At 45.8% G+C, this 14,303-nt stretch overlaps 1 protein-coding gene across 2 annotated transcripts in view; it reads right to left on the bottom strand.

Moving 5' to 3' along the window:
- LOC107221417 (homeotic protein distal-less) overlaps nt 1-14,031 on the bottom strand; it is a 57,059-nt gene extending 43,028 nt beyond the window's left edge. The window contains exons 1-2 of one of the 2 annotated variants that reach the window (XM_015660402.2): nt 11,889-14,031; nt 4,057-4,280 (exon numbers count right to left, since the gene is read on the bottom strand). In XM_015660402.2, the coding sequence (XP_015515888.2) occupies nt 4,057-4,280; nt 11,889-12,369 (705 nt within the window). In that variant the 5' untranslated portion in view covers nt 12,370-14,031. Of the gene's footprint in view, nt 1-4,056; nt 4,299-11,888 lie in introns of both variants that reach the window. The other variant, XM_046736587.1, reaches the window with a different exon arrangement.
- Nucleotides 14,032-14,303: the final 272 nt, after the last annotated feature.

The following is a 14,303-nucleotide window of genomic DNA, read 5'->3' on the forward strand; positions in this document are numbered from 1 at the left end:
GCGAACAGCCCGAATAACTGGAAGAGTAACGATAAGAATCTACCGCCACCCGCTACTTTGCGGAAAGAATGAGTCTCAGCCCGCGTTACGGGCGCAGGAACGATACACGTGCACAAGTTCTTCCTCTTTTTCGTTCCGTTTTCCTTCTTGCGGAAATCACGGTGCCAGATCCTCGCATGCGATTCGCCTTCGGCCGATATTCGTGAATCGCCCGAGGTCAGAACCTCCGGCGCATTTTATACAACCGGCGCACACCTTCTTCCGTTTTAATATTTCACCGCTATGCCGCGATATTATATGCGAGTACATACCTAGGTGGACGGCTAGATACTCGGCTGAGCCATGCGCTCGAATCCACACGCATCGATACGACTGTTTCCCTCTTCTCGACTCGCCATTGTCCATTGTGAAATATATATTGTTCAGGAAATGGTAGCGGCAGGAAGTAGTTGAGGAGGAAAAAAATAAAAGTACAATTCACAAAGTTCGAGTCTTTCTCTTCGTTTAACACAGATCATCGTCGTAATGCGAATTCAATTCGCTCCTATCCCCGTGTTGAAAAATGCATTGTTTTTTCTCCAAGTTATGTCAATTGACGCGAAACGACAAAACCCACTTCACAATGGCATCTTCGTTCATCTAGATCTCATGGCCAGTGGTGAAAGAGAACAAATAGGACGCAACTATGAGCAGCAATGGTTCACGGAGGTCGAAATCGATCGCCAGGTCCGACGTACATCGGTTTTTAAACATCTGCATCGTTCCTTGGATTTTAGCTCAGGGTGGATATTCGTCTCTTCTATAGATACGCGCTATGTAGGTACATACTGTATACATAATATACGTATTTGCGTGAGTACGAGACGGCCTGCAGCTGTCGTCGTAGTGGTCGTTTTTGCCATCGACCCGGGTACGTAGTACAAGTATATCGTATGCATGTGTTAACGTGGACGAGGAAACGGATGACTGATATCCCGCGACATGTTCGTGTGCCGATCGTGTTACAGATACGCGGTTCTTCAATTTTGTTTTTTCAATTACAATCCGAAGGGGTCGATTTATGTTCCATAGCTGCCGGTTATAAAACGACAATTCTTTTCAAACCAGCAAAACACCAGGAGCCGGCTCGCGTTTCCCAATCGATCGCAATCGAGTCGTCGTCATCTAATACCTCCGGCACAATCTGAACGAAGCATTAGGCGTCTGCCTTTTTACGCGCTCGAATTGTTCCACGATTACCGAACCGCAGGGTTTCCTTTTCCTCGCCCTCGACACGTGTGTACGATCCACGGTATACAACGAACTAATTGACAACATCTATCACCCGATTTGTAGTAACGATACTCGCAATACAGGGAATCGCGTACCTATTATGGCCGATTAAATCGATGAACTATCGAAGTTATACAACGAGGGAATGAATCGAGTAGGCATAATAACGATGTAATATAAAATACCGAGAAGAAAAATTGGGGGATAGAGAGAGAGAGACGACGAGAAAAAATAACTGCCTACGAAAAGAGATGGGGGGAAAAAAGCTCGTGGAAGCACCATGCCAGTAGCTCAGAGATAGCTCGTGGATGACAAGAAACGAGCTCTTGGCTCTCGGTCGAACGGGTTGATTGGGCGATTACAGATTATTCATGGTACCTCCTGTGTGCACCTCGCACGCTGACTCTGATGGCGAGCGGTTATTCGCCGACGAAGAGGCGGGTATACAAGGTGCCGGCAACGCGGAGAACCGCGAGGTTCGAGCTGCTGCTGCTGTCGTTGTTGTTGTCGTTGTTGTTGTTGTTGTTGTTGTTGTTGTTGTTGTTGTTGTTGTTGTTGCCGTTCTTCGTCCCACCGGCGTGGAAACTGCCTGCGACCGGGCTTCTTCTTCTGCTTTATAATACCATGAAGGATGAGCGGAGTTACGCGGATTCTCGCCGAAGGCTACATTCCGATTCGACAGGCCTCCGCAAAGACCGAAGAAGTCTATTGTGTCTCTCCGACAGTCAGGCCCTGTTCAGCCCTCTTGTGTCTAATCGCAAACAATATCTTCCTGTTTTTCCTTTTTTTATCCGTTTTTTTTTTTTTCTCTTCATCCCAAAACAAATTTTCCTTACAATTTCCCGGTGGCGGTGTAACTGTACTTTACCAACTGAAGCTCCGAAAGCTTTTTTCCAACTTTGTATTCATCGGACCCATGCAATGCCCTGTAGTAGGCCAGCTGAGTTTGGAATTCGATCATCGCCGTTCATACGTACGCGGTCGTTGGTTTTAAACATGTTGTACAACTAAAGACGAACCCCCACGTCCACACAACATATTACGCGTCGCAGTGTGTATTAAGAGTAACTTCCGGAGTTCTCGATTAATTGAATTATCCGGTCTCGAACCCTTTTTTTCTTTCCTCGACGACCGACGCGGCTATTAACATCGCGGGTTCAGCCAGCCCTCGTAACCTCCGACTGCAGGCTTTGATCATCGACCCAGCTGTTTTGCATTGCTCTATAATCCACCAATAAAATTCCACACCTCTTGCGATGGGTGATTAAGGAAATTTGACCAAATTTCAACACTAGGTCTGCATTTTTCCAAGCAACGTCAATAAGGTTAAAATTAAGGCCGACACACGAATGCACGACTTCATTGTCGCAAGAAACGCTTCTGGGGTCATTTAAAACGGTTTCTTCTCTTTTACGAATTTATGATTCAGGCCGATTCGTCGACTTGAACAGTAACCTTGGGTTTTCAGCACGAATCAAGCATCACCCGGTTCCCCCCAGGAATCGGGTTTAACGAGGGAACCGATAAGTGTGCAATTAATTCCCCCGCACTTTTAGGCCCCGGTTTGTTTCCGACTGACCGAAGAGAGATTAGCCCCGACATCGCACGGTCATTGTAACCCGAACATATAGATGACCGGAGCATCTGTCGTTATTATCGAGACAGATGAGACAGAGACACGCCTTGACCAGCCACCGACTGCGGATAGAGTTACGCCATTCTCCGGGATGCCGAAGGGCGATTTAACAAGGTGGCTATAAATTTCGGAACATGCGTACGCGATACGGAACAGCGCGGTCATCCGACTCTGGATTGTCCGGTTCGCGCGAGAGACGATCAGCTCAGCTGTTTATCCGCGGTGTGTAATACCGACCACCTGGGGCCGCATTACGCTCGTTACGGCCCCTCGGGGATCGCCGATATTTACGATTCATCCTCTCGGCTCCTGGTCTTGAACCGCCAGATGATCGCGGACCGCTCGAGTGCCGGTCAAAAATAATTATCGGGGCGTAAAGCCGATTTTCAAATACATGTCACGAAAATCAAATTTATTGTAGAATTTTTCGGTCATTTTGAAGTGAAACTTTTTATATCCAACAAAGACTGGGGAATGTCGATGCAATAAAAAATTTGATGTTTGGAACAGCTTCGCTATGCGGAGAAAATCTAATATTCTGATCCAAGCAAACAATGACTTGTTGATTATCCGCCGGAGATAAACATCTGTTTTCATCGGACAGTATTATTTAATGCAAAAAAAAAAGGTTATTTCACCCTGCTCGACAGATTGTTCGAATTGATAGGAATAATCTGCTCTATACTAAGAAATTATTTACACTTGTTAATGCGATCACAGTCCTGACAAACCGATTTCACTCCGCACATCTGGTTTCGTATTTACAACGGAATCTTTCTGATTGTGGTATAAAACTTTTTTTGCACAAAAGGATTACGTTCAGAACAATTTGAGTAATCCTTCTGGTTGCGTATCGATGCAACGTTTCGTAGGTTGTGTTCAATTTTGTTTAACATAACTAAACATTGTCCCGAATATAAAATTGTCAAATCGTTATTGTTGCACCTATAATTTTTATTTTTATAATTTCGTCATTTCCTTTATAGATTTTCATTAATTCTAATTCCTGAGAAAGTATGTTCGAACTCTTGCTTCCTTACCCTGCCAAGATTGATTTTACCGACTACAGTCGTCGCATTGCTTCTCCCATATTTTCATTCCTATCCGAAAACCTCTTCGAATGAATTGCAAAAAATGACTAGACTCACTTGTGTCTGCGTAAGTCCAAGGCTGGCGGCGAGTTCTGCTCTTTCGGGAAGAGCGAGGTACTGTGTTCTCTGGAACCTCCTGTTAAGCTGTTGTAGTTGAAGGCTGCTGTAGATCGTCCTTGGTTTCCTCATTTTCTTCCCCTTTCCGTTCCTCAAGGATCCACCGCCACCACCGCCAAGCTCGTCCACCAGGGAGCCGCTCTTGTCGCCCAACGGGGAGAGGTCTGCGAACAGGCACCACCCTACATCAACCCTCGAAATTTTTCTCGCCCCAGAGTCAGTCTGGCCAAGAGTTAACAGCTAACCGCGAGCGGCCTCAACTTCGCGCCAAAGGCCCTTAATTTCTCGGCTCTTTACCAAGTTCGCGAACTCGGCTATTCTTCCTCCGGTCTCAAGCCGAGTTTGAGTTTCTAAAAAAAGCTGTCCCCGAATTAGAGAGAAAGCTGCGAAGATCGCGAACGGAGAAAATTAACGCAACGAACATACGGAAGTTTCGTTCCAGTGTCTTTACTTTTTCAACAGTTGTTCAACATTGTTACAGGTTATACGACGTGCGAAACGAGATTGAACATACGCGAATGCATACGCGTGTGTGTATATGATACGCGTATACCCAACCCAGGCATAAATTATTCTGCCAATTTAATTAAGTACCGGTTAAATGTTAACACTGAATTATAAAGCTGTGGACTACGTTAACGCTGGTTCGTTCATTCGTTCATTCATTCATTCATTCATTCATTCATTCAGGTTGTAAAAATGAACCGTGTGTATCATTTACATGGTAATTGATCGGGGCTAATTACTTGACGTTATTTCCATCAGAGCAACGGTGCGAGGGGAAAATCGCGCGCCGCGTTTGCTACGATCAGTGGGTAAGAATAATAGCTCGTGTGAACAAACGTAATACAGTTTGAAATTGCGCTCGAACTTAGAAGGCAAAAAATACACATACGGGTGTGCGCGCGTGGAACCAGAACTCGATAAGAAATTTTACAACCGCCAACCGGCCCGTAGTCTTTTCCTCCTCCTCCTCGTCTATCTGTGTCCCACACACCGCCCTCACCTTCCTCGTATACACACGTCGGGTTATGTACACTCGTACGTTGCAGGCAGCCATGCAATTCTTAGGTTACATAAGCCCCATTATTCCCCTCCTCCCTAGGTTAGTGCCACCGTTAGAACCCGACTCGTCCTGTATGTGCGAGCTTTTTCTTCCCACGTGTGCGTGTTATATTATATTATATATTTTATGTGTCACGAGGATTAGTATGTTATTAACAAATTTCTTTGGATATTACGTTGGAAAGAATTTTACGACTCTGAGTTTCTACTCTTAACGATTCACGAAAACATCTTAAATATCCGTCGTAGGCGCGTCAATTAATTTCTTACGCAATAACGAAGGTAGACATTTTCTTGATACATTTGTCAAACATTTTTACGACGGTTGGTAATAGATAAGAAAGTTAAGGAGGGAACCTTCTCCGTTGAATTTAGATGCATTTTTGACACTGAATTCATTTTATCAAGTTATACTGCAATTTGTTCGAAAGATTGATTTCAGGTATATCGAACACGAGTTTTCTCGATCAACGTTGTTCGTCAAATTCCGAATTTTCGGCACATGATCTTATCTTACTTCTCTTCAATGCTAACCGTGAGACAATCAGCTGCACTGTTTGTCGTACTTGTTCAATTTATCAATCACGTGATTCGAATTTATTGCCTCTAAGTCACAGCGCGTAACTGGTTCCAAACTTTTCATGTAGTTATATACACTATTATTTATGTACTATACAACTGGTCTCGTATTTACAATAACCGTAAATTTTCCTATCATGAGCTAGTTTTCCCTTGCTGTAAAATGCCGCGGCTGCATAGCTAGTCCTGTTTTTCATTGAGCCACGATTAGAATCAATTGATTCTTATCGAATTATATGAACTTGAATTTCTTGTCTCCGAAACTCGACTCCGTCTGGGAGAAAAGATACGATCGACGACGTAATTTCAAGGTTTCTTTTTTTTTGTAATTTTTTCGTACAAAATATCGTTGACAATTAACTAACCACGAGAAAGAGCGACACGTGACGGTAAAAGGCCAAGTCTGACTTGGCCAAGGCCCTCGCCCCATCAGCCCGGAACCCCCACTGGGCCCAAAGCGCCCCACCGCCTGTCCCATTGTTTCAGAAAATTGGCTTGGCACAATGGAAGTATTTTCAAAGTCAAAAATTCAGCAGCAAGGTGCAATATATTATTGTTTGTGGAATAGATACAGAGGAGAATAGTTTTTGATGCATACAATGAGTAGGGAGGTTGTACAGTTGAAAATCAATACTTTATTCCTACGATATATTGCCTTTTTAACCTGCGGCGATTCTGCTATGAATGCAAAAAAGAGAGATTTAAATTACGAACAAGAGCTTCGATATCGGTTTATGATCATTTCAAACCGGTTTAAAACAGTTAAAAAATTTAGCAGACTGGCTTAATTTCACTCCACGATGGAATTCAACGGCTAATTGCTTTAACAAAACTGTTTCACACAAATTTATCGGAACAAATTTTTTCTTTCATAATAATCGATTCAATATTGTTATTTGTTTGTTGAAATCAATATCAGTACGATCTTGAAAAATTCAACGATACCGACATGATAAAAAAATCAATTAATCCAGTAGAAGAATAAAAAATTATTATCTACATAAAACGACTAGTTACAGATTGAAATCGAATGCGTTATTTGCCATTTTATTTGTACCGTTTTCAACCAGATCGAAATGGAAAAATTTTCATCTGAACTCTTGTTTGTAATTTTTTTTTTTTCAATTCTTTTCACTCCAAGAAAATCGCCATGGCTTACGATTGTTTTGATTTGACGAACACTTGAAAAGTATTACTTCTCAACCGTCAAACTTTCTACAATTGAAAATAATCGCTGAGCAAAAATTCAGAGGGGACGGATCATCCCAAAAGAATCTAATTAAATTCAAAAATCGCACGCTCGTTACGATTCGGCAAAAGCTTCAAGTGCGTGTGCAAAATCCCGCGCGAAATAACAACGTCACCATCCACTTTCGTGCTTATAGCTGTATTGTAACGTAAGTCTTGTTACCCGAACGAACGGCGGTACAACGGATCGGACGAATATGGAATTATAGCGGGTGACTTACGGTGTACAAATAGCTTGTACCTACAAAACAAGAGCAACATTATAATCTCGGTAATTGCACGTGCTAATTCCGTGATGAGCGGTAATTAATTAGTCAACTGATTAAATCGTGTTCGCGGTTTGCTCGAACAAGTACCATGCTAGGCGTATACCGTCATATAACTGCAGTTTATTACCGCAGGAGCCGTACAAGTATGGGTACTCGGCTTGATTCTATTCCGGTATTTAGAGGCACAATACATTATACCGGTTGTGTCGCAAAACATAATGTTGTATGTGTTGTATTACATTACGATATAGGGTTCGAAATTAGAGTATCTGACCTCATCTCCAATACTCGACGACGACAGCTCCCGGGACAATTTGATCCTTGAAGTGAATTTCGAAGCAGTTCGTTCCGAAGCATCTGACATATTTCGAGGCTTGCGGACCGAGGGTCTGGTTCTCATCGCAGCTGCAGGTTTGTGGCTACAGGAAAAGTTGGACAGGAATCTGTGCGCGAGGCGTGAAATGAAATCGTGCAAAGGGCGATCGATTAACCCGAATCCCGAACCGCAACTCGTCACTGGAGCAAAGAAACGCGGCCGGAATCGATTTTCATTTTGGGTAATTAACTACCGTGACGTAACCGTGAAATAATATTGTGCACGCGCGATTAACTTGACAAATAAACAAACGCATGCATGACACGCGAATGCGTTTGGTGTACGAAAAATTATTAAAAACTGGGTGTGACAGCAACAGCGACACGACACATCGCGCAATATTCACGCCGTAGGTACACGAAAGTCCACAATGCTCTGCAGCACTGCAAAAGCGCAACGGGAGAAATTTTTATTTCACGTTACTATAGGTGTATTTTACACTATGTACAGTCCCGAACCATTTCCATTTTTTAGGATAACGGAAAAAGAAAATATAACTCTGGGTAGGAAATGAAAGTGAATTTTGCGGTTGTAACCAGAAAATCTAGCGTGTGCTGCGCTGCATTGTTTCCTATTAACTATGAGGAATGAAATATTTCTCAATGTCGCCACGGTTTTCGCCACAAAGCACTTCACAAAGCGTTCAGAGGCAAATTTTCACCCGGAGCTTAAGGATCTGCCCTGAATTTCGTCCGAGCGGCGACCGAGGAACAGGTAGACTTGAAAACCCGGGCCCGACTAATCCTTGTAAATACAACCATTTAATACCTAATCCATCATCCTGCAAGTCTCGTCGAAGGGACGGCCGACTGCTGCGAACCAACGGAGGAGAATCAACCACCGAACGATCCAAATTCCATTGTCTCAGTTTTTGCGGGACTAATTCGGAGCAGCTTTTGAATGACCCCTGAGCCAAACTGGACTGGGATCATGTCGGACTTCCAAAAGCGCATTCTGTTAAGCCGAATTCTCGCCATTCAGATTTTCACGTCCTTTGCCTCTTTCAGGGCACGATATTATGTCGGCAATACGAAATACTGCGGCTACGGAACATCGAGGCGATAGCCGATGCGAGTAGTGAACAAAAACTGCACGACTAGAAACAATAAAATAATTCGCTCGCTGATTCGCAGGATTTGTCAAATTGTTGCAGCGATATTTCCGTGCTTAAAGCCGGGCAAACGCTAATTGAACATCAAAATCTGGTGATTTACGACGGTGCATTGAGTGAGTGGAGACGATGTATACTGATTTTCATCGCGCGATAAGAAATATTTCATTCGTTACAGTACGAATGATGAAAATTTCGCCATTTTGGCGGTGTTGCGTGGGTAGGTACCTACGTTCCGAATCAGCTGACGCGATGACAAGTAAAAGTGATACCTGAATATATCTTCGTTGTAATTATATCTTTTACAAATTACTTTTTACGATAGGGACAAATTAGTATGCGGTAAAGGGCAAACAATGGAAGCGCAGGCAGGCTAGGTAATAGATGAGCATCGTTACGGCTCATATTTTCAGTCTTCATATATTCAATGCTAATTCGAAATGATCTCACGTCGGATAACCGGCGCGATTGTTACGGATGGAAGTATCGAAAGTGTACGATAGCCGGATAACGAATCTCGAAGTTCACACGTGCAGTTGCAACGAGGTAATCATGGCATTGAACGCTTTCCGCGAACTCTTTAGGAAACTCCGGTGTTTTCGAGCGAACGACCAACGCACTCTTCCACAAACTTTTTCCCTCCGCAAGTTCTTCGTGATCCGGGAACATCGCGGCTTGGTTATTCCTTCGGACCGCGCGAATGTGTTTTTGATTTGTCAGTATCGCAATTTGTCAAAATATAGTTACGCAGATACATAGATACTCGCAAGAGAAGTTCGCGACGCCGAGAGCCGCACAGGGGCGCGGAAGAACGCAAAGAGGGATGAAATTACAGGTGAAGCGGGAACGGGACGGGAGAGGGAAGAATAAACTGCGATATGCTTTGAGAATATGCAGATGCGACGGGTCGGCGTATGTAAGACGATCGCATGGCCACCGGGGTTCATGAATATCTGACGGAGTGTAAGGCAAGAGTTACCCGCGTATTCACCGTAGATCTGAGCCTTACACATAGTCGATACGGTATGAAAACTACACGGGCACCCTTTTTCTCATTTTATCCGGCGTAATACGCTCGAACTTCTCTGCGTGCAGTAAATTCTGCCAAGTTTCATGTCGCGTTATACATAAGGCAGGTACCTGTGGAAGATACACACGCCGCGGAACTAAGAAATAGTTAATTAGTCGTAAATAGGTAGGAAAATTTTCCTCCCCCGCCTCCTGCTCCTCGACGGTCGCACAATGCGCCGTCATGTGACTATCCGGAATACGTAAACTATTTTTCAATTCTTCATTATGTCTAGCTTGTACGTATAAAGCACGCCGCCTCGTCTACTTCCTGTTCTCGCAACAGTAGGTCGACGATGAACGGACCAGCGCCGCTGGATCATTAGTGCCTCTTTTACGTCGTCCGCTAAAATTACACTATACCCGCTCGACTCTCGACTCGATTGGTTCGAGATAATTTTCAACAATTTCTCGCCATTTTATTCCCTCCCCGCTGGAACACCGATTTGAGCTCAACGCGCGGATGCGCGTCTTTTAGCCGAGGAAGAAGACGTAAGAGAAAAAATTAAAAATCTCGACCAGCTGCGCCGGCGCATCGCACTGCAAGTACGTTTAACGAGCAGCTAAATACGCCGTAAGTGTAGCAAGTCTTGGGTTGTAAATTCTGCAAATCGCGCACTCCAGACTTCGAACCCTCTCGAGATTGCCGCAGCGGATTATATGTTGCTCGAATAATATTTAATGGGTGCATCACGTTGCCGCGAACATTTTTCTTTTCTTCAATTCTCAACTCGCAATTCCTGTCTGGTACCGAAATTTTTTCCCGCGCCTTATTACGCTCCAGGAATATTCCGCGCGACTCGTCCTCGTCACGGTCTTATCTCGGCTCTGTGAAATTTCCCTGCAGTGTAAATCACGGTCGGTGAAACGTATTGTGCGTTTTCAGTTTTTACCTGACCGTTACAGATATCGACGGTATCCGTTTCTTTTTTCGCCTCTTTTTCGCCCGGCTAGCGCAAATTAGCATACCGAAACCCCGCAAAGTTTACGACTCTATCGGTGCCTCCTCGCCACCGTTGGGAATAGTTTGAGGAACCTTGTGTTCCGCACTTGTTATAGATATATACACGACGAATGTCTAATAAATCATTGCTATTTGGCCCCCCTGGTACAGGTCGTAAATTTTATTGACCTATGTATACATACTTTTTCTCTTTTCTTCCTGGTTTCATCTTTACTTTGGGACACAAGTTAGAGCAGAAAAATGTCTCAGTTTTTACGATGAAAGCGGCTCTTTTACTATCGAGAACCTCGGACGCTCTGCTACCGTTTCAAGAGGAATACAAAAGAAGTAGAAGAAGAAGAAGAAGAAGAAGAAGAAACAAAAATACCGGGGTGACACTTGTAACTGTTAAAAATAACGCAGTGGCTGCCGTTTCTCGTCGCGTGTCATCCGCTACTGCGTCTTTCGTTACGTTCACGGCAGTTATTCTTTTTCATATTTCAGTAGATAACGTTTTTTTTTTTTTTTTCCTTGCTACAAGTCCTTCTTTCTTCTCGTTTTTTATCCTGGTCGTTTATATTGTTCTTTCACTCCTCTTAGATTCGCTAGTTTCCCTGTAACCGCAGCCTTACGACCGATTGTCACGAGTTCGCCTCCCCAGGATCACGTACAACTCTCCCACTTGGCCGCGATTCAATTCCGCGTAAAATTTCCCACATCTAATAAAATGTTAAATTTTATTACACGTGAATCTTCCAGATCCGAGTGAGAAGAGGGATAAGTAAAAATTGTTCGAGTTCGTCATCCCCTCCAGCCTTATCTCTGTGGAAAAAAAAGCTATCGTGAATCTAACTCACTCGTTTTCCCCGACACTTCTGTACGGCGGGTAGGCAAATAATTTAACGCGTCTGATTAACGAGGATGAAGATGAAACGATATCAATTCGCGCGTTAGGTACAACATTCGCTGCGAACGGAACAGCGAGTGCGTCAACCCGCAGGTCGATCGATCCCTGGATTCAGCGCGATTATTTCCCGTCCGATCCCGCTCGATCGTTAAACCAACGAGATTCTCGTCAACGCCGCAGACACGAAGGAAGAATAAAATACTTACAGTTCGGGTACTCGCCATCCTTGGGTGGGGATGGACACTGGGGCGCGTACGATCCAAGGTGATATCCGTAGGTGTTGTGCTGATGCATGGGGGCGAAGGGGTAGCCGGCCAGGGCCGATCGGGGACTGGGAAAGCCGCTTTCGGCGTGTTGCTGGTTCCCGCCTCCGGGAGCGGATCCCTGGTGCCCGAGGGATCCGACCTGATGGGAAAACTGATGGGAGCCGGGGACGTTGTGTCCCCCGGGATAGCCACCCCGGAGGCTGGCCGGGTTGTAGAGGTTGTTGTGCTGCAGCTCGATGAACGCCGACTTCCCCGATTGGGAAACCGGCGTGCTCGATGCGCTGTCGCCCCCGTTTCCCGCCGGCCCTGGCGTCACCGAGCCCAGACCCGCGTGGTGGAGATGCTGCTCCATATCCGATCCGCCGCTGCCGCCTCCGCCTCCACCTCCGCCGCCCCCGCCCCCCGACGGGCCCCCGCTCATGCTGTTCGGCGTCGGGGTGCTCGACGGACACGGGTCGCCCGCCCCGAAGGGGCTCCCCAGGTCCGTGAAGTTAAGCGTCGTTGTACTTCCCGGTCGCTCCACCGTTGACACAAGGCCGACGCCGCCGCAGCCGCCTCTTGCCGTCGCCGTCGCCGACGCCCCGATGCCGCTCGGGGCCCGAATTTTGGGGCTGGCCTCAAACAGGGCCTCAACTACGCCTCGATAATCGCTCTGACAGACGAGGGCCGCGCATTTACCGCAGGACGGATATTCTTATTCGGGCGACGCGGTTTTCCTCGTCTCGCTTCGAATGCTCGGTGGTTTACCGCTTCTTCTCTGCCTCTACCGCACTTTTTTTTTATTAAGTCCGAAACGCTGCGGTGTTCGTCCTCGCTCTTCTCATGCCTCGTACAAGGGTGGGAACTTGAAGCTCGACGAGATTATTTTTCTTACCGCTATATCGACGGGTTATTTCCAGAAAAGCTTCGTCACCGGTTTCTTTTCACTCTGGAGCATTGCTGGAGTATTTTTTTTTTTTTTTTAATGTTATTGTACCGACACTGATTATTAACAATTATACTATTCGTTGTTATTTGAATCTGTATAATGTTTCGATCACTGAGTTTAACGGTCACTGCACGAGATCCTTTTTGGTTTAAGAATTTAGACAACAACAACCAATACGTAAGTTGTGGAAACTATTTTTAATTGTCACTGAATTAGTATTCCTCTCATCCCTGGCGGGGAGGGTTGGTATTAAATTATGGTCAAATCCAAATCCGAAATTCTGGAAGAATCGAACGATCCTTGGAGAAGAAGGCCTGCGGGAGCACTCTAGACAATCGGTTGTCTATTCACCGAACGTCAGCTCGACACTGATGGATCTTTGGTCAGGGCTGAACTCGGACAGCTGACGAAGAACCGAAACATAGTCACTGACGGACACTGTTTTGGCAGAAGCGAGGAGAACGAGTAAGACCTAATCGCGGTGGAATCGTAATATCGGCAAAATGTGGCGACGGCCAGCGACCACGGACGATGAAACGGTGTAAAAAATTTTTAACACTCGATTGAAAAAAATCCTCACACAAGTTTTCTCGCAAGTTCGTCGCTCAGTTTTCACGTTAACGAGAGCCGTACCTACATCACAAGTCGGACGAACCCGTTCGCTAAAAGATTAATTTGTTCGCGTACGTGTAATATATTGCATTTATTTATACGACCAATTTGTCCGAATTACACGAATTTCCAGAAGCAAGGGTTAAATTAGGCAGCGGCCCGAGAAACCGGGGGGAGTAAATAAGTGTGTGTCGCCTGGAACAATCGTAATTACGGGTCATTTATAATAATTGTCCTGCAATTTTGATATTAAGGTGCTCGCGCGTACTGTATTCACAAAACGGTTCAGCGAGAGCTGGTGCAGTTGTCGACGGGCAGCAGGGGCCTTCGTAGGTGGTTTAGCGCGGCGTCGCGGTCGCCTCGAACGTCTTTGATCGCGAAAAATTTTACTCCAAATTTGTCGAGAAAACCGTGAGTCGATTCAGGCCTTCTTTCGCGCACACCGCGATCTCCCGTTCGCCCCTTCAGTTTGGCACTCGGCGAGCCGACCGTGGACAGAGACAGAGACACACGCGAGTAGACTGTTGCAGCAGTGCACACCGTTCGCTGCGACCACGTATAATGATACATAATGAAGCCTCGGCCGCTCCCCGTGCTCCACCGAGCTTCCGAAACTCGCCACCGCGGCGCCACCGCTACGCCCCGCCCACCGAGCCGAGCCGAGCGCTGATTGGACGCGCCGCTGTCTCCCCTCCACAGCCGCGTGACGTCGAGGGATCCGATTGGCCCGCTGGAGGCCATTATGGTCTCCCTGGGCCGGCGCCGCGCGGTTCTGCCCCCCTCGACTTCCCGGACACCCGGAATAGGAGTTCCCG

The sequence above is a fragment of the Neodiprion lecontei genome, chromosome 4, assembly GCF_021901455.1.
Source record: "Neodiprion lecontei isolate iyNeoLeco1 chromosome 4, iyNeoLeco1.1, whole genome shotgun sequence".
NCBI lineage: Eukaryota > Metazoa > Arthropoda > Insecta > Hymenoptera > Diprionidae > Neodiprion > Neodiprion lecontei.